This window comes from Pecten maximus, chromosome 12 (genome assembly GCF_902652985.1).
Source record: "Pecten maximus chromosome 12, xPecMax1.1, whole genome shotgun sequence".
Lineage (NCBI taxonomy): Eukaryota > Metazoa > Mollusca > Bivalvia > Pectinida > Pectinidae > Pecten > Pecten maximus.
Window position 1 is genome coordinate 8,930,199 of NC_047026.1, and position 19,115 is coordinate 8,949,313.

General features: G+C 34.3%; 1 protein-coding gene across 1 annotated transcript; it reads left to right on the forward strand.

Moving 5' to 3' along the window:
* Positions 1 to 31: 31 nt before the first annotated feature.
* On the forward strand, positions 32 to 16,427 carry LOC117338786 (transmembrane anterior posterior transformation protein 1 homolog). The gene is made up of 11 exons (XM_033900131.1): positions 32 to 183; positions 490 to 620; positions 1,621 to 1,745; positions 2,200 to 2,362; positions 2,918 to 3,053; positions 3,904 to 4,001; positions 4,620 to 4,770; positions 6,052 to 6,161; positions 7,336 to 7,395; positions 10,297 to 10,442; positions 11,038 to 16,427. The coding sequence occupies exons 1-11, from the start codon at positions 84 to 86 to the stop codon at positions 11,537 to 11,539; spliced, it is 1,722 nt and encodes a 573-aa protein (XP_033756022.1). The 5' UTR covers positions 32 to 83; the 3' UTR covers positions 11,540 to 16,427.
* The last annotated feature ends 2,688 nt before the right edge of the window (positions 16,428 to 19,115 follow it).

Genomic DNA, 19,115 nt, shown 5'->3' on the forward strand with positions numbered 1-19,115 from the left:
GTTCATGATTAAGCTTTGTATAAACCAAGACTGTTTATGGTGGTTTAGAAGTAACGAGTTTCTAGATTTTGTCGTCCACAATTATGACTTCCAGTGCCCCAAAAATTGAGGACATGTCGAGCACGAAAGATTTAACAGAGGAGTTGAAACAGGACGACGCATATATACCAAAGAAACCTGAAAGTAAGTGAAATCGCAGTCTATAAATGTCGGCATTGCTAACTGCCTACACAGATCATATGCAGCTCAACTGTACTGGCATATGTTGATATGCGCGACATGGCTTCATAGCTGCCATATTGCACGTGCCTGTACACTCTATAAGTCAAAGCCAGTGCGTTAGCCCCATGGTTTACCAGTGTGTATGTATTACAGTACCCCACTATTAACTCTTAAGTCAAATTCAATGTGTTACCCCATGGACTTACCGGTATATACTTTGTATGGGTAAATTCAGCATAGCTGTACATGTATTCCGATACTTTTCAGAACTGTCAGTGTTTGGATATGTGATCTCGGAACTAACCAGAGGATATATGTTGGAGCGAGATAAAGACAAGTTTACAGAACGACGACAGAGAGTTTACACTTTTATGAAAACTCCAAGAGAGTTGGAAAAGGTAATAGAAGTATTGTATAGGTAACTTTCTTAATTGAAAATAAAACATATCTTGATGGTTCAGAAAGTACAAAATACATGGATTTCATCTGTTTCTTCTTATGAGCTCACCTAGCTGCCAGAATGGCAAGTTAGCTTATTCTGTGATGCAGCATTCATTTTCTGTCTTAAATCCCCTTTTCCCTTACATTTAAAAGTAGCATACTAGGATGAAGGCCAGGGCTACCGAGTTTGTACAAATGATTGACCTTGACCTATATATTTTCTAGATCACAGCCTAGGCCATATGTTTTAAAATCGTTAAATGACAACATCTCAATAACCAGGAGACCCAGAAACGTGATATTTGGCCAGAAGTATGCTGGAATAAATGGTTACATAGTCTACATGTATCAAAATAGAAAAATCTATACTTACATTTGAAGAAAATTGTAATCAGATTAGCATCTTCATAAATGACCTATATGTAACCCTGGTAAATACCAGCCGCAATATACTGCTCGGCTAGGGAGATCTTCTCTTTAGCTCGATCGGTTGAGCTTAAGACTAGTAAGCCAGAGGTCCCGGGTTCGATCCCTAGCGGAGGCAGTGATTTAAATTAAATTAATCATGCACTCTGTTACATAGATAAACTTTAAAGTTGCATTAGAAGCAGCTGATGACCATGAACGATAAAGGCCCATTCAGCCTCTTATTGTAGAACAGAGTATGTAAATTTTTATTTGTTAGTGACATATGGAGTTTGGGATATAGGACTTCTCTTACTTACTATGATTTTTTTCCAGTTCATATAGCATGAGGACAGTTATAATGTGAAGAAATGAAATTGCATTCATTTACAGAAAATGTTTGTCTGCTAATTCATACCTGAGTTTTACAGTTTTGATTGATATTGCCTTCATTATTAGATCAGACCAGGGTTAGGATTACTGTTAAAATTGCTTATAATGTTCTGATATTTCTATCAAAAGAATATTAATTATCTTGTTTTTCTTTTACAGTTTATTGTTTTTGGATTCTTCCAATTAGTGGATGCTTTTCTGTTCATTTTTACATTCCTACCACTGAGAATCGTTCTTGCCTTGTTGAAGATCATCACACACCCATGTGGCTTCCTCATGCCAAAGTAAGACAGATACAAGCTGTGGTATTCATAGGATGTAAAATGTAAAATTATATATTATGCTGTTATAACCAAACATTCTCCTTATCAGCATTCGCTTATTTCATTCCCCCAACAATAATACCAAAATGGACTGTTCTTATTCCACTTTATGTCAGACCTGTGTGTCATGGGGAACATTCCATACACATATGATTGTATGTTCTTTAATTTCTGAACAACATAAAGAAGGGCTGTAACATGCCATCCAAAGCAATTAGGTCAACGTGTCTTGCAACTACGACAACACAGACTGAAGTGATAAATATTGTCTGTATTCTTTCTCCCTAATTATCCTGATGGCATCAATGCATAAAAACTGACATTTTGAAATGAAAAAATAAAAATAGAATTTTGTTTTCACATGTTGTCTTAAAAACTCTATATGTTATATATTTACTTTCCTTGATATTTTCAGATCTCCGAAACTTTTAGAACCAGCTCAAATTTGTGATCTATTGAAGGGCATTATACTTCTAGCGTCCTTCTTCATCATGAATTACATTGATACATCAATGATGTACCACCTAGTGAGAGGCCAGGCCATTGTCAAACTTTACGTCTTCTTCAATATGCTGGACGTAAGTTTATTTAAGGAAAACTTGATAAGTTTATTTAAGGAAAACTTGATACATCACCCATTAATTCATGTTGAGGGTATTTCCCTTAAGGGGGTATGCTACATTTTTACCTCCCTAAAGATTACACTACCAGTTATTATAGTGAGAGATTTCACTTCCCTTATAATTTATGTAACATGTAATTAAATGTGAGTTATCTCCCTTAAGGCTTTGTATGATATATTTTAAATAAAATACCAATAGTTAAATGTTTAATACCCTATTCAGTATGGTCAGTAAGATATGACAATAAAATTTAGAAAATGTGTTTTGCTGTGGTATATATATTATTTTCCTATGACTAGAATGAAATGAGTTATCAGGATTTAAAAAGTATCAGATATTTTGAAACACCCTGTATATACCTATAATTTGTGTGAGAGTTATATCCCTTAGTTATTGTAATCTAGAATTTTAGAATTAAACAAGGGTTATGTACCCATATTCACTGATCCATAAATCTGTATCAATCAAGCAAAGGGATGACTAACACTACAACTTGTTTGTTCGTCACAGATGGCTGACCGTCTATTCTCCAGTTTCGGCCAGGACATTTTGGATGCTTTGTACTGGACAGCTATGGAGCCTCGGGACAAGAAACGTCAACATTTTGGTGTGCTACCCCATCTAATATTGGCCGTGTTGTATGTCAGTATCCTTACAATTTAAGATTCTAGCCACAGACAAAGCTTCAAGGATGTTTTCATTCCTTCTTGTAACATCCTGGTAACTTCAGTAGACTTTGTTGATGTTTGTTTGTTGTTTGTTTACTGGGTTTATCAACCTGTGTACTGCCAGGGTCATTTTGTGGTGGGATTTCCTTGTAGTAGTTGATGAATACCTCACTAAACAACATACTGGTTGCCTGTTGCATCCAGTGATCCAGTCCAGAGCAATTAGGGTAAAGGGTCTTGCTCAAGGATGCAACCATGGTAGTACAAACCGGCCCGTTTCTCAGCTTTCCGAGAAACACAAACTTATATGGGTAGGGAGCGTTGAACCACACACCTCAAATCTTCACCTGGGGTAACGTTGTGTGGTCGGTCCTCTAACTGACTGATCTGATGAGCTATCGCTGTGGGTCTGTTGATATGGGTAAAATAAAGGTCTGTTGGGGTTAACTAAATAACTTGTTAAAAATTCCACAGGACCATCAAGAATTTGTTAGGGCTATTCCAGAACTATCTGTGTGGGAGGGGTGGGACTTGTATAAAAATTTGATGGTTGGTGGCGGTAAAGCCACATTTTTCTAGAAATTCGTTATAACAAAACTGTTTTGATATTTGATGAGTGGTGGAGTCTCTAAAAAAATGTCTCCAACCCCTCCAACATGGATAATTTCTGGGTGGTAAGGTCTCTAAAAATGCCTCCTACCCTTTCCACACTGGTAATTTTCTGGTGGTAGGGTCTCTAAAAAATGCCTCCCACCCCTCACAGGTAATTTTGGAACAGCCCTTATCACAGAAGTCTACCATTGTGTATTGTAACACCTTAACTGTTAGTTATCCACTGTATGCTGATTCTGTTCCAAGCCACGGTGCTCAATGTCGCCTTCAACTCTCACAATAAAGCACTACTCACCATCATGATGTCAAACAATGTAAGTATGGCCGACAAGTCTTATTGTAATGTTGCCCTCAATAGCAATCCTCATTCTTGTTGTCATATATTTATTTTATTTTAGGGTACTGGAAGAGGTGATGAAGACATTAAATGCATAAAGAAAAAAGACATAGATGATATCTAACAGTGTCTTCAGTAATACCAAATATATTTCACTCGTGTGGCTAATATTTTGATATTTTTCATGAGTGTGTAGTGCTGAAGATACTGCTAGATATTCTGTTTATTACATTTAATATCAAAATATACTGAGGCAGCTCAATCTCTCCCAGAATTCATTGCGGTCCCCCTGTCAATGGCTCATAAATTTACGCCAAATCATGACATTTCTTATTAAGTCTTGCTTAATGACGTCATATAACATGACAGAGAACTATATGCAAATCTTAATTTTCCCCATTGTCGTTTGTAAGAAGTGTTCTGATTGGTCAAATCAGAAAATATAACTTTATGGAATGAATAATTCTCTATGTTTCACTGGTAAAAATGTAATAATAGAGGGTCTTAAATAATATTGTGGTAAGCAAGGAGGCAAATGAAATGAGTGACATTATAATGTTTTACTGTGTAATAAAATCTGTGTTGGATTTTACAGTTTGTAGAAATCAAGGGCAGCTTGTTTAGAAAGATAGACAAGGAACTACTGTACCATATCTCCTGTAGTGATGTGAAGGAGCGGTTCCATTACACCATACTACTGGCCGTCGTCTTCATACGTAACATGACAGAGTTCTCCTGGAACGTAGGTGAGGACATGATTATCACACCCAGACTATGTCTGTCTTTACAAGGACACCTGAAACTGGCACCCATAGTCTTAGGGTGTCTGTATAATACTGGTGTTTCATGGAGTAATATCCTATGCCAAGCAATATTGGCACGGAATATATAGAGAATACATGGTCAGTGTCTTAAAATATATAAAAGTTGTATTTTGGCGAGGGTAAAGAAAGACTTTTGTCTTTCTGTCCTGAGCCAAAAATACAACTTATATTTTAAGACACTGACCATGTTTTCTATTTATCATGCAACAGTCATCAAAAATAAGCATTTTTAAGAGAAACAGTATCAACATTGTCCCAAATATGTTCGCCTTTTAAATGTTGTTTTACTTGGAAGTAGGTCAGTCGAATTGACGCACATGCTAAGATTCTAAAATATAGCTGTTTTCCGTCACTGCCATATAGCAAAAATATCTACCTGGTATGGTGGGTATAGTCCGAAAATGCAGTGCAAGTTGCAGGATAAACATATTTGTTGATTAACAGCTGCTTGATGGATGTTGGTTTAAAGAACATATTTCCAAAACGGTTACAGATTTGTACTTTGTTCATATAGGAGTCGATCATACTTCAGACTACTTTTGATATACAAATGTATTCTGCTTTTAAATTTAAGTTTTCATTTAAACATTGCCAAAAATATAATCATTTTAGGGAGTGTGTGTGTTTCTCAAGTAAATCTTATCTTCCAATATGATTTGAGGTTTTTCTCAGCTGATGGAAGCCAATTTGCTACAGTTGTATTTGAAGCATTCCCAACCCAACTTCACAAAGATACAAATTGGTTTTGAGGGTCTTGAAGGTCAAGGTCATAGATTCAATGTCAAGGACACAGATCATGCTACAGAATCTTAAGATGTTGATATAACATTCAGATCTCCCATTAATCAAGAAGCCTAATAAATTTTCTACCAAAGTTCACAAAATTTCACACCAACATTAATTGAGACCATTTCAAGGTCAATATCAAGGTCACTGCTAAAAATCTTTTACAAGATAGTGTGAAAGATGGCCTGCCTACCCATAAATTCCTAATTTCAGTTTTCTACAAATTCAAGAAACTAAAACCAACAACCATGAGTGCATATTTCAGTCTCTTTATGAAAGGTTGAAGATGAAAAAAATCATTGTGATTTATCAGAACTACCTAGCAAATTTCTCATGGTAGATTATTTTGTGAAATTATTGTTTTTCTCCTCAACAGACCATATTTGGCTAATCTTCCCTTGTTTTTCTCCTCGACAGACCATGTTTGGCTGATCATCCCTGATGTTGTCATTGTGTTGTGTGCTGAATTAATGGTGGACTGGGTCAAACACGCCTTTATCCTCAAGTTCAATGAAATGCCAGCTGATGTGAGTTTTACCATATACCGTATTTGACCTAATAAGGGCGCAGGGTGCGGGTAATTGACAGTGGGGGCGCCCTTATTAAGATTAGTTATTCTGAAGTTTATGAAACAGACAATAGTATACCTTATAGCAGAATACCCAAGGCTGTGGAAACGGTAAAATATTCAGTCATAAAAATATTCCAGATAAAGATACTAAAGTATCTATTCATTATCATATATAAGGCTTAAACATCACTTGAATATTCCTGTAAACTTATAAACCATTCCAGCTGATCGTTTGACCAGAGACCGCTAAATGTTCCACCATTTATGTTCAAATGGAACTTTTTTGTGTTCTATTTATAGACACAGGTGATTTCCCAGATCATATCAGACATTGTTTTCTTTGACCTAATAATTGATTTACAATGTATTTTACTAGCTTTCTGTTCTGAACAAAAGTTATTTATCAACAAGAATGAAGTCTTTTACTTTATCTTCAAATAAAGATGGTAAGTTATTATTTGTATGTGTGTTTAGTTTTGGGTGCTCTTTGCACTGACATGTCATCTGTAGGAATAAACAAAATGTGGCGAAAACTTGTTCCAGTTACTTAATTTGCTGAAGAAAATTAAACACATAAAGTAGCAAACATTTCACATGAATTATTACTTTTGTACACCATTTTGACACTCAGTCAAAGATTTATTTCCTTGAAAAAGGTAGGGGCGCCCTTATTAGGGCAGGTGCCCTAATTAGGTCAAATACGGTAACTAGTCAGAACTGCAGCACAGCCAATTAGATGTGGAAACAATTGTGTAGATATGATGTGTGTTAACTTTGTATACAAATCAGACTGTATGATTCAGTAATGTCTTATATGTGTAAAATTAATAATCTTGAAGGCTCTTTAGATATTTGAAAATACAATTGCAAAGAAGACTTAAGATGAAAATCTAAAATCAGCAATAAAAACGTCATGCAGTAAAAACATCTTTTGATAAAGTAAAAAGTCAGGGAAGTATTACAATATGGGAATACATTTCATGGTCTTTGTTGTAGATTTTTCAGAGTGAAACTTAATTCAATGATTTGACCATTCTTACTTTAAAATTTCATGGCAGTGTAGTTTTGATCTACTCACTGCTTTGACTGACAATGAGATATAATACTAACAATTCTACATTTATTGACAGATTTATCATACGTATAAATTACGGCTGTCTGAGGATATGATCTCCAACCGACAAAGTAGGGTAAGTACAAGTGTAGCTGTTTGTATGGATTTCTAACCAAGAAATGTGACTAATTTAGGATTACTTCTCCACAAAATGTCTATCATATACACTCTTTTGGATAACTTCTCCACAAAATGTCTATCATACACACTCTATACACTATAAATTTTATTATTCCTCGCTTTCACCAAAACATGATATCAATTTGGGTCCGTCCATCCATCCGTCCGTCCTATAGACTTACTATATATCTGTGTGTGTATTACTTCATATCACTAGACTATTAAACATACTGCTATGCTATATGTTCTCTAGACCTATAGATATACTATATATTCTCTAGGCCTATAGATATACTATATATTCTCTAGGCCTATAGATATACTATATATTCTCTAGGCCTATAGATATACTATATATTCTCTAGGCCTATAGATATACTATATATTCTCTAGGCCTATAAATATACTATATATTCTCTAGGCCTATAAATATACTATATATTTTCTAGACCTATATATATACTTAATGTTCTCTAGGCCTATAGATATAATTTATATTCTCTAGGCCTATAAACATACTATATATTCTCTAGGCCTATAAACATACTATATATTCTCTAGGCCTATAAACATACTATATATTCTCTAGGCCTATAAACATAATATATATTCTCTAGGCCTATAGATATACTTTATGTTCTCTAGGCCTATATATATACTATATGTTCTCTAGGCCTATAAATATACTATATATTCTCTAGACCTATAGATATACTTAATGTTCTCTAGGCCTATAGATATACTTTATATTCTCTAGGCCTATAGATATACTTTATATTCTCTAGGCCTATATATATACTTTATATTCTCTAGGCCTATAAACATACTATATATTCTCTAGGCCTATAAACATACTATATATTCTCTAGGCCTATAAACATACTATATATTCTCTAGGCCTATAGATATACTATATATTTTCTAGGCCTATAGATATACTATATATTCTCTAGACCTATAGATATACTTTATATTCTCTAGGCCTATAAACATATTATATATTCTCTAGGCCTATAAACATACTATATATTCTCTAGGCCTATAGATATACTATATATTCTCTAGGCCTATAGATATACTATATATTATCTAGACCTATAGATATACTTAATGTTCTCTAGGCCTATAGATATACTTTATATTCTCTAGGCCTATAAACATACTATATATTCTCTAGGCCTATAAACATACTATATATTCTCTAGGCCTATAGATATACTATATATTCTCTAGGCCTATAGATATACTATATATTCTCTAGACCTATAGATATACTTAATGTTCTCTAGGCCTATAGATATACTTTATATTCTCTAGGCCTATAAACATACTATATATTCTCTAGGCCTATAAACATACTATATATTCTCTAGGCCTATAAATATACTATATATTCTCTAGGCCTATAAATATACTATATGTTCTCTAGGCCTATAAACATACTAAATATTTTCTAGGCCTATAAACATACTATATATTCTCTAGGCCTATAGATATACTATATATTTTCTAGGCCTATAGATATACTATATATTCTCTAGACCTATAGATATACTTAATGTTCTCTAGGCCTATAGATATACTTTATATTCTCTAGGCCTATAAACATATTATATATTCTCTAGGCCTATAAACATACTATATATTCTCTAGGCCTATAGATATACTATATATTCTCTAGGCCTATAGATATACTATATATTCTCTAGACCTATAGATATACTTAATGTTCTCTAGGCCTATAGATATACTTTATATTCTCTAGGCCTATAAACATACTATATATTCTCTAGGCCTATAAACATACTATATATTCTCTAGGCCTATAGATATACTATATATTCTCTAGGCCTATAGATATACTATATATTCTCTAGACCTATAGATATACTTAATGTTCTCTAGGCCTATAGATATACTTTATATTCTCTAGGCCTATAAACATACTATATATTCTCTAGGCCTATAAACATACTATATATTCTCTAGGCCTATAAATATACTATATATTCTCTAGGCCTATAAATATACTATATGTTCTCTAGGCCTATAAACATACTAAATATTTTCTAGGCCTATAAACATACTATATATTCTCTAGGCCTATAGATATACTATATATTCTCTAGGCCTATAGATATACTATATATTCTCTAGACCTATATATATACTTAATGTTCTCTAGGCCTATAGATATAATTTATATTCTCTAGGCCTATAAACATACTATATATTCTCTAGGCCTATAAACATACTATATATTCTCTAGGCCTATAAACATACTATATATTCTCTAGGCCTATAGATATACTATATATTCTCTAGGCCTATAGATATACTATATATTCTCTAGGCCTATAGATATACTTAATGTTCTCTAGGCCTATAGATATACTTTATATTCTCTAGGCCTATATATATACTTTATATTCTCTAGGCCTATAAACATACTATATATTCTCTAGGCCTATAAACATACTATATATTCTTTAGGCCTATAAACATACTATATATTCTCTAGGCCTATAGATATACTATATATTCTCTAGGCCTATAGATATACTATATATTCTCTAGACCTATAGATATACTATATATTCTCTAGACCTATATATATACTTTATGTTCTCTAGGCCTATAAACATACTATATATTCTCTAGGCCTATAGACATACTATATATTCTCTAGGCCTATAGATATACTATATATTCCCTAGGCCTATATATATACTTTATGTTCTCTAGGCCTATAGATATGCTATATGTTCTCTAGGCCTATAGATATACTATATATTCTCTAGGCCTATAGATATACTATATATTCTCTAGGCCTATAAATAAACTTTATATTCTCTAGGCCTACATAGACTACTCTGACATGGTAGCCAGAAGGATGGGCTTCACACCACTGCCACTGGCCTGTCTCCTGGTGAGGATCTGTACAAAGTCATTCAAGGTCACTGGTATGACCGGCGCTCTTGTTGTCTTCTGTCTGTTTTTATGGTAAGTCAGGGTTGTGTCTGATAATTTAATGTTGTAAATTGTCAGTCTTCATGTGAAGCCATAAAAAAAGAAGAAAAAAGAAGAAGAAAATTTAACAAAATTGGGAGTTGTCAGTTTCATTTTAAAATGGGTACAACATTGAATTGGCAGAGGCATGATCAACAAAATACTGTCTTGTAACTTTCTTTGAACGTTTATTTTCTTTTGTGAATGTCACAAGTTTTGACAAAATCTTTTTTTTTTAGAATTGTTATTTATTATGTATATCATATTGAAATTGGTGTTGGAGTTTTTGTCGAAGGATTTCATCTGATATGACTCTCTCTTTGATTTTAGAACATTACTATAGTATAATTAATGTGTTCTTAACTTTCTTCATTGACAATTTTAATTTCCCATTTATAACATTTGGTAGATTCATTAAGATAAATATATGTAGAATATATGTAGAAGTTGAATATTCTGGATTACAGATATATAATGATATGATCTGTCTTGAAAGCGGTTCACCTAAATGTACTTGCTTCACATCCATGTATACCCAAAGTAGTATGATTTTATAATTCCTACATTCCTATCTTTTCTTTTCCCCCAGTTTGGTGACATTTAAAGTATTGAACAGTATAATCCTGTTGGGGCAGGCGACTGAGATGACTTCAAAAGTTCCACAACCCACTTCTGAGAATAAATACAACGATATTCCGCCTTCATCTCCCATTCACAGATCTAAGTCTGACATTCAAATCTCAAACACAGGAGAGTTCTCATCAAGGGACACAACTACAGCTGGTAATGGCTATCAGAAGGAAACAGATAATGGCAAAAATTCCCGCAGTAAAAGTGAAACAGATATCGCCACTTGTACATCTGTTGAAAATTGTTCACCATTCCGAATCAAAACGGTGTCAGAACAGTTAACTAAAAATGTGACTTTTTCAGAAGGTTTTGTACCTCCTGATAAAGATGATCAAAGAGCCGCTGGAGAAGATTCCGTTCTCACGGAGAAAAGGATCGGTTCAAAACATGATGAAAAAATCTTCCCATCTTTTAATTCAGATTTTAGTGACATTAGACAAAGAAATCCTACAAAGGACTAATTACTTGTGATTATTGATCATTATTAAATTACTTAATGTAAAATCTTAATCACTATATTTGAAATTTACTGCAACACTGACATAAAAACATGTGATTATTGATCATTATTGAATTATTTAATGTAAAATCTTAATCACTATATTAATTAAATTTACTGCAACACCGACATAAAAACATCTGAAAATTTAATTTTCTGGAGATACTACTGTAAAACCTAAATGGTGGTCAAATATGAAAATCAATTATGATGGAAATTTGTTTACATAGCAAAAAGGTTTATCCTTTCTGCTAATAGTGAGATGTCAACCTTGGGATCTTAGTAGTCAATTAAACCGCTAATTAGCATGCCGTGGAATGAAACACACTATCATCTCATCAACAGCTTTAAGGTGCCTGGAAGTGTGTATCCATTGGAAATTTTTTTGAATATTTAAAGTTCAGAGCTTTTTTATTTGGGTACTTTGGGTATTCTACGGTACAAACAAAAGTGTAATATAGTTACATACAGTTATGTGTGTACTTCAGACCAGCTGTCATGTTTGCAGTGTAATTGTATATGATTGCATTCTAGTCGTATCTCCCCATTTTTCCTTTTTTTCAAAATTTTCATTTTTTTTTTAACAGCAGTGACCATTTCTCTCGCCAGAAGTAGGATTTTAAAATTACAGAACATGCTGTTCGATGATTTCCAGTGGCGTATAGCCAGCGAGTCAGATCATCTGTAGAATTCCACTGACTAAATATCAAATTATACGCTTAATTTAATTATGTTTTAATAATCTAATGGTTTCTGATGTTTTCTTGGCCCTTTAAAAATTTAATATGGGCCAATTAACCATATTAGATTTTTAAAAGGCCCATAAAATGTCAGAGACCTTTGGATTATGCTTTATGTAATCCCTCAGGAAACTGAAATCTATATGTTGGACAGAAACCTAGTATGAAATACTGGGTACTTTATTCATACAACGTCCACATTTTATTTAACTTCTATTTAACTGTAAAATCTAAACTTTATTTAATCGATGGAGAATAAGATCCTCGTTACCCATTGTCCTATTGTTTTATGGGTCCTCGTTAATATACATTGTACATGTGATAGTGTTGTCATGACTTTGTTGAAATCATTGCCTGCTTAAAGCATAATTTTACTCTCAGGAAAGGAAAGGGATATTAGATTTGGAGTTTGAATTTGATGCCTGTGATAGAATTATAAATTGCAGTTCATGTATGTGATATTGCTTCCTGAAAAGCACCCATGCAATGTTTCACTCCAAGAATGATTGACCTTTAGATTGACCTTAAGATTGACCTTTAAATTGACCTTTAGATTGACCTTAAGATTGACCTTTAGATTGACCTTAAGATTGACCTTTAGATTGACCTTTAGATAAAACTTTAGATTGACCTTTAGATTGACCCTAAGATTGACCTTAAGCTTGACCTTAAGATTGACCTTTAGAAGATCTATGTGATATTTATCTTTTTATCTACAATGACACAATGTGATTTACATTTTTACTTTGACTCTCACTTTTTCACCCAAAATACACTTTCACCATCGGTTCAGAGTGGAAAGTTTAAAGTGCATACAATGTAACTGGGATACTTGAATATTGAGGTAGTAAGTGGGAGTTAAATATTGAGGTAGTAAGTGGGAGTTAAATATTGAGGTAGTAAGTGGTAGAAAACGTTAAAAATCGTGAGTCTTCCACCAAGAACGTGAGAAGTGGCAACCATGAATGCTGTAGAAATACATGGTTAATCGGCGAGTGTGTTATCCTTAAGGTTGTGGATGAATTACATGTATATGAATGACAGTAATAATTTAGTGAAGGGTATGTACATGAGTGTCCACCAAAACATAGAGAGCCTGTCTTTGGGCTCCTACACTTGAGTCTCGAGTATGCTCATATAAAGTCAAATTTTCCAGTCCCCACGAGTATGTTCATCTGAAGTCAAATTTTCCAGTCTCCACGAGTATGTTCATCTGAAGTCAAATTTTCCACTCTCCACGAGTATGTTCATCTGAAGTCAAATTTTCCAGTCTCCACGAGTATGTTCATCTGAAGTCAAATTTTCCAGTCTCCACGCGTATGTTCATCTGAAGTCAAATTTTCCAGTCTCCACGAGTATGTTCATCTGAAGTCAAATCTTTCAGTCTCCACCAGTACACTCACTCAGAATAAATCTTGAGTGCTTTTTGCAAGACAATCCTTCACATAATCAAATCTGTAAATTACGAAGTTACCCTTATACATATAGAGATCTACAAAATATATTTCAATCTGGGATTTTAACATATTCTGAATGAGTGTTAAATAGAGGTTGCACAACGAGTGGTTGTCTTATATTCCTTTCACTCAAGTGTTTTTTTTGTAATTTTGAAAAAATAGCTAATGAGAGTGAAAGAAATACCATATACAACAACCACGAGTTTGTGTGACCTGTTTCTACTGCAATAGAAAAGTTATTCTGAGGATGAATCGACCTGTTTTGCATCAATTTGTGTTCTTTTCACGATATCAGGTGTGGTGTAAGGATATGGCCTAAATTGAAATGCCGCTAATTAATATGCAAAACTGACAAATTCGGAAATGTATGGAAATATTACAATTTATTACAAATTATAACATAATAATAATTATGTTTATTCTTTCAAAGCAATAAATTGATAAAAATCTATATATTTTGAAGAATATAACAAAACAACTGCGAATTACTTCTTGTGCATTATCATTTCCATGACATCATGAAGTGACCTTTAAGTATTGGCCAATCAAATTGCATTAAACCATGTGATTAGAAAGTAGTTCCGGTCAAAGGTCACCACGTTTATAGTTTATTGGACATGTGGTATAAACTGAATGTTATTCAACAGTTTTGATGATTATTTCATGCCTTGGGCATTGAATAACACCCACCTATTGTGGTAGAAATATGTATATGTACTAGGTATACAGCCCTGTACCTTAACAATTATTTGACTCTGAATGTGTGATAATTAATCATCTTAAATTACAGTAACTGGCATATTCATTATATCTAAATCACAGGTCTATATACATATGTACTATGTGTTACCAGGCATGTATAATACATATATATGGACTGGCTAGGAAGTTCGTGCCAAGCCCCTACATGTGTCTAAAAGGGTTGCCTAGCAACGATGTCATTTTAGGACAGCTTATATATGAATCAGTATTTGCTTTATATGCATGGTGCTTGAGTTATACGCATGGTGCCCGAGTTGATTATAAGATAGTCTTTGCCAACAAATCCATATATAGATATCTTGTAAGGCATTAAATGTCAGAAATGTTTTAAACGTGATTGTTGTTCAGTTCTTTTGTTTAAATTTGTTTTGCTCAATTATGCAATGTGATAAATTAATGAAGTTGATTACAAATAGGTATGCAGAATTTGAGATTGTCAACAAAATATCAAAGTGTCTCTTTGCCTTTAGTCACTTGTTGCATGTGTTCTTGATGTGTAATTATTCCGATAGCTTGTTCACAATACCAATAAAATGAAAACTAAATGATCCATAATGTTTTATGTATGTACTGAAAATCATTTTATCTTGTAGTGGAACTTGAATGGCAGTTCACTGGTGGCAACGTTTCTCAGTTATTCAGAACACCAGTCTAGAGGTCAGAGCACCTGTCCAAAGGTCAAGAGCTTTCTCAAGGTTTCTCAGTTAGTCAGAGCATCTGTCTAGAGGTCAGAGCACCTGTCTAAAGGGCAGAGCTTTCTCAAGGTTCCTCAGTTAGTCAGAGCACCTGTCTAGAGGTCAGAGCTTTCTCAAGGTTCCTCAGTTAGTCAGAGCACCTGTCTAGAGGTCAGAGCTTTCTCAAGGTTCCTCAGTTAGTCAGAGCACCTGTCTAGAGGTCAGAGCACCTGTCTAAAGGGCAGAGCTTTCTCAAGGTTCCTCAGTTAGTCAGAGCACCTGTCTAGAGGTCAGAGCTTTCTCAAGGTTCCTCAGTTAGTCAGAACACCTGTCTAGAGGTCAGAGCTTTCTCAAGGTCCCTCAGTTAGTCAGAACACCTGTCTAGAGGGCTTTTTGGTTAAAGTCAAATCTAGTCATCACATTAAACCTTTATTACGTTCGATGCCCAGCTTACTATACATTTTAGTGATGGTATAAGAATTCATTTGTGCCTTCAGTGTAAGCAGACCACCGGTCTTTAGATAGCTCTTTTGACTACGAGTTCTGTACATTTCCCCCGACTGCTATTACCTACCCAATATATTTGAAAAATTGTTAAAATGTAAACTGAAATCAGATGTTCCCTCTGTAAGGCACCCTCTCTGTTGACTTGGTTTTTGCTGTGCCTGGTAATGCATTAACATTGTTACTTTGTCAATTTTAAGCTGTTAATTGCTCGTTATTATTATTATTAATGAAGATTGATGTGATCATCTTATTATACATGAATTGCCAAAATATGATTTTGGAAACTCATGTTCAGTAAACTTTATAACAGTATAATAATTCCTGCTGTTTACAGAGACATTAAATCATCATTAGTACTGTTACACATTACCTGTATATCTGATTATTTTTATCTGCTGTTTAACTGTATATCCATGTACTATTATAATGTTTTAAGGGCAGATTTTTAAAACACATGAGCCACTTCCATCTCCTATGATGTGACTTCCCCTGTAATACCTTATCTGAGCGTCCTGGTATGAAATCTGTTGTGTGTCAAAACTTCACGAGTTAATTACTTATCTTATGATATATGATGTACATGGATGTATACTGTAGTACATGTATAATTTTGTCAAACATGATCGCCAATATTTTGCTTTAATCATTATCCATATACTGTATAATGCAGTGATGCAAAATAAAAAAATTCACGAAAGGTAATAATTTAATAGTGTTTTTTTTTGTCTCTATATTTAGATAATTATCTATAAATATTTAGAATAAATACAAAGCTGACAAGCAGTGCCATTGGACACCAACAATCAGAAAATTGAAAGTTATCAACAAGATCCTAGATGATACAAAGCGGGACTTTGTCATGAGCACCAAAACAGAAAGGTAAATTTTTTTCTGAAAGACGTTTCCTGCACATGTCATGATAGATCATGTCACCACATGTGGCACCTCTCCTGATGCCTCAAATTTCAACATGTGGCACCTCTCATGTCTCCCATCACCACATGTGGCACCTCTCATGTCTCCGATCACCACATGTGGCACCTCATGTCTCCGATCACCACATGTGGCGCCTCTGATGTCTCCGATCACCACATGTGGCACCTCTCATGTCTTCAATCACCATGTGGCACCTGTGATGTCTCCCATCACCACATGTGGCACCTCTCATGTCTCCCATCGTTACATGTGGCACCTCTGATGTTTCCAATCACCACATGTGGCACCAAGTGTTGTCTTATTGCCACATGTTGGACTCATAGTGTCTCTGGTCACCGCACGACACCCCTCACCACATCTGATGTGGAATTCACCCGATATCTCTGTCCAATCCAGGTATGATTTGAGGTCACCTGCAAGCTTAAATGACTGGAGTTGAATTCTGGTCGATATCTGCCTCTGTTTCAGGAACATATTGAGGTCACTACATAGCACGTTAAGATGACAGACTTGAATGTTGTTCAGCTATAAGCCAATGTCTAAATACATAAACAAAATTTTTGCATTCATGCTTGGATAATGAAAATTTTATTGTCAGTGAAATTTGTCCAACATACCAAAGTATCAATAACTGACCAGATGTTCATCATTTACAAGATGATAACAATACTAAGTTACAAACACTCACAATATCTATAAGCTGGCCAAGTCATGTTCAGCATGGAATTGTGAACATGTAACATATAGTGTAGCAAGGTAAATCAAGCTTGGACAAAGTTAATCTTAGAACATGCTGCCAGTATCAATTTACCTGAGAAAAAACAGAAACACATACAGTTGGACCTGTCTGTAAAAAACTGATGTACTGGTACAAATGTACTCGTCAATTAACAAGTACATGTGTTACAGACAAAAAGAACAAAACTTTGACAGCCAAACATCATCCTTTGGTTTTATGAGTCAATCTTGAAAAGAAAATATTTAAACATGTTCCAACTCTGTTAGCCTTAATGAAGGTTAATTTGTATTGATAAGCCCTGGCTACCCAACAGTTAAGAATATTTCCCCAAACTTTAATTCATCAAAAGGTTGTAAATGTAGCATATACATTTGACCCCTGTGACCTTATTTGACCCATGTAACCTTATTTGACCCATGTAACCTTATTTGAGCCTGTGACATTAAATGACCACTGTGACCTCGAATGAAGGTCAAGGTCATTTATTGGAACAATTTGATTACTCTATATCAGTGTGTTACAAGACAAATATCTTGAGCTCAGGGTTTGTTGTTTTGAAGACAAACAATATCAGATAATGAAGGATGGCACTGGATAGAAAAAAAAAGTTTCAAAGATTGAGTAATCAGTCGAACACTTACATACAAATCTACCGATAAAATGATCAAACATATGGCACCATATAGTGTACAGTAGTTCAGATAATTAGCAGACTTAAAACATCTGGATCTTTTTCAGATTAATGGCATATAAATGTATGCTCCATGTAATATTTACATCCTGTCCAAGAGAGCTCCTAACAAAACATTTAAATGCAAACTCGAATATTCAAATCTGCCGATGGTGCACAAACTACAAAACGCAATCACATGATCAAAAGGCAAAATAAATTAAAAACAAATTATTTTGACATTGCATGGATGGATAAGGGAACCTCATGAGAGCCTAGTTCTTCTAATAAAATAACAGTTTGACATGTCAAATGTATAGATAATCCACACTAATAAAATATATGTATTCTGTACAAAACTACATTAATGGCTCTGTAACATCTATTACTATCATACCTCTGTGAATTGAATATCAAATTAAGGTAAAACATTCCTACATAGTATCCTTTCCCGTCTCCATACACACCACCAAACATGGCCAACGTTTGTGATCAGCATATACAATATACACCACGATACCGCTGTACTGGTTGTTAAGTTTTTGTAACACTAGCCAGAACTAATTTCCCCGTAAAATACCCCGGTAGTCGCACTAACTGGTGTGCTGGCCTGGACTCCAGTTAAACCCTAATCAATTGATTAGTGAAATCTGATTTCTCTCTTACTTCAAAACTAGAGTGTGTGTTTTCCTTAAAAAGTCAACAAGCGACTGACTAGTGTTATAGTTGCAGGGATTTTTGTTAGTTCTATCAGAAATGATTTTATCAGGATTTAAGTTGTTGTTAAACTGTGATTAGCCTAATTACCTTTTGATAACTCGGTCCAGGGCCCAGTCGTTCAAAAGGTGAATAACAACAATATCAAAATCCTGATAAAATAATTTCTGGTGAAACCAACTTGACAAAGTTTTATGAAGCTATAACGCTCCTCAGTCTCATCCTACCTGTCTGTTTTCTGGAATACACACAGACGGAGGTTTTGAAGTAACAGAGAAAGTGATTAGCCTAATCACCTTTTGACGACTCGGTCCCGATTGTTAAAAATGCCTCTGA

Bases quoted from the DNA above. Each gene is read 5' to 3' on its own strand.
- LOC117338786 (XM_033900131.1), top strand. From the start codon at position 84: ATGACTTCCAGTGCCCCAAAAATTGAGGACATGTCGAGCACGAAAGAT. The intron at 184-489 runs GTAAGTGAAATC...GATACTTTTCAG, and splicing joins TATACCAAAGAAACCTGAAA to AACTGTCAGTGTTTGGATAT. The intron at 4,002-4,619 runs GTAAGTATGGCC...TGGATTTTACAG, and splicing joins CCATCATGATGTCAAACAAT to TTTGTAGAAATCAAGGGCAG.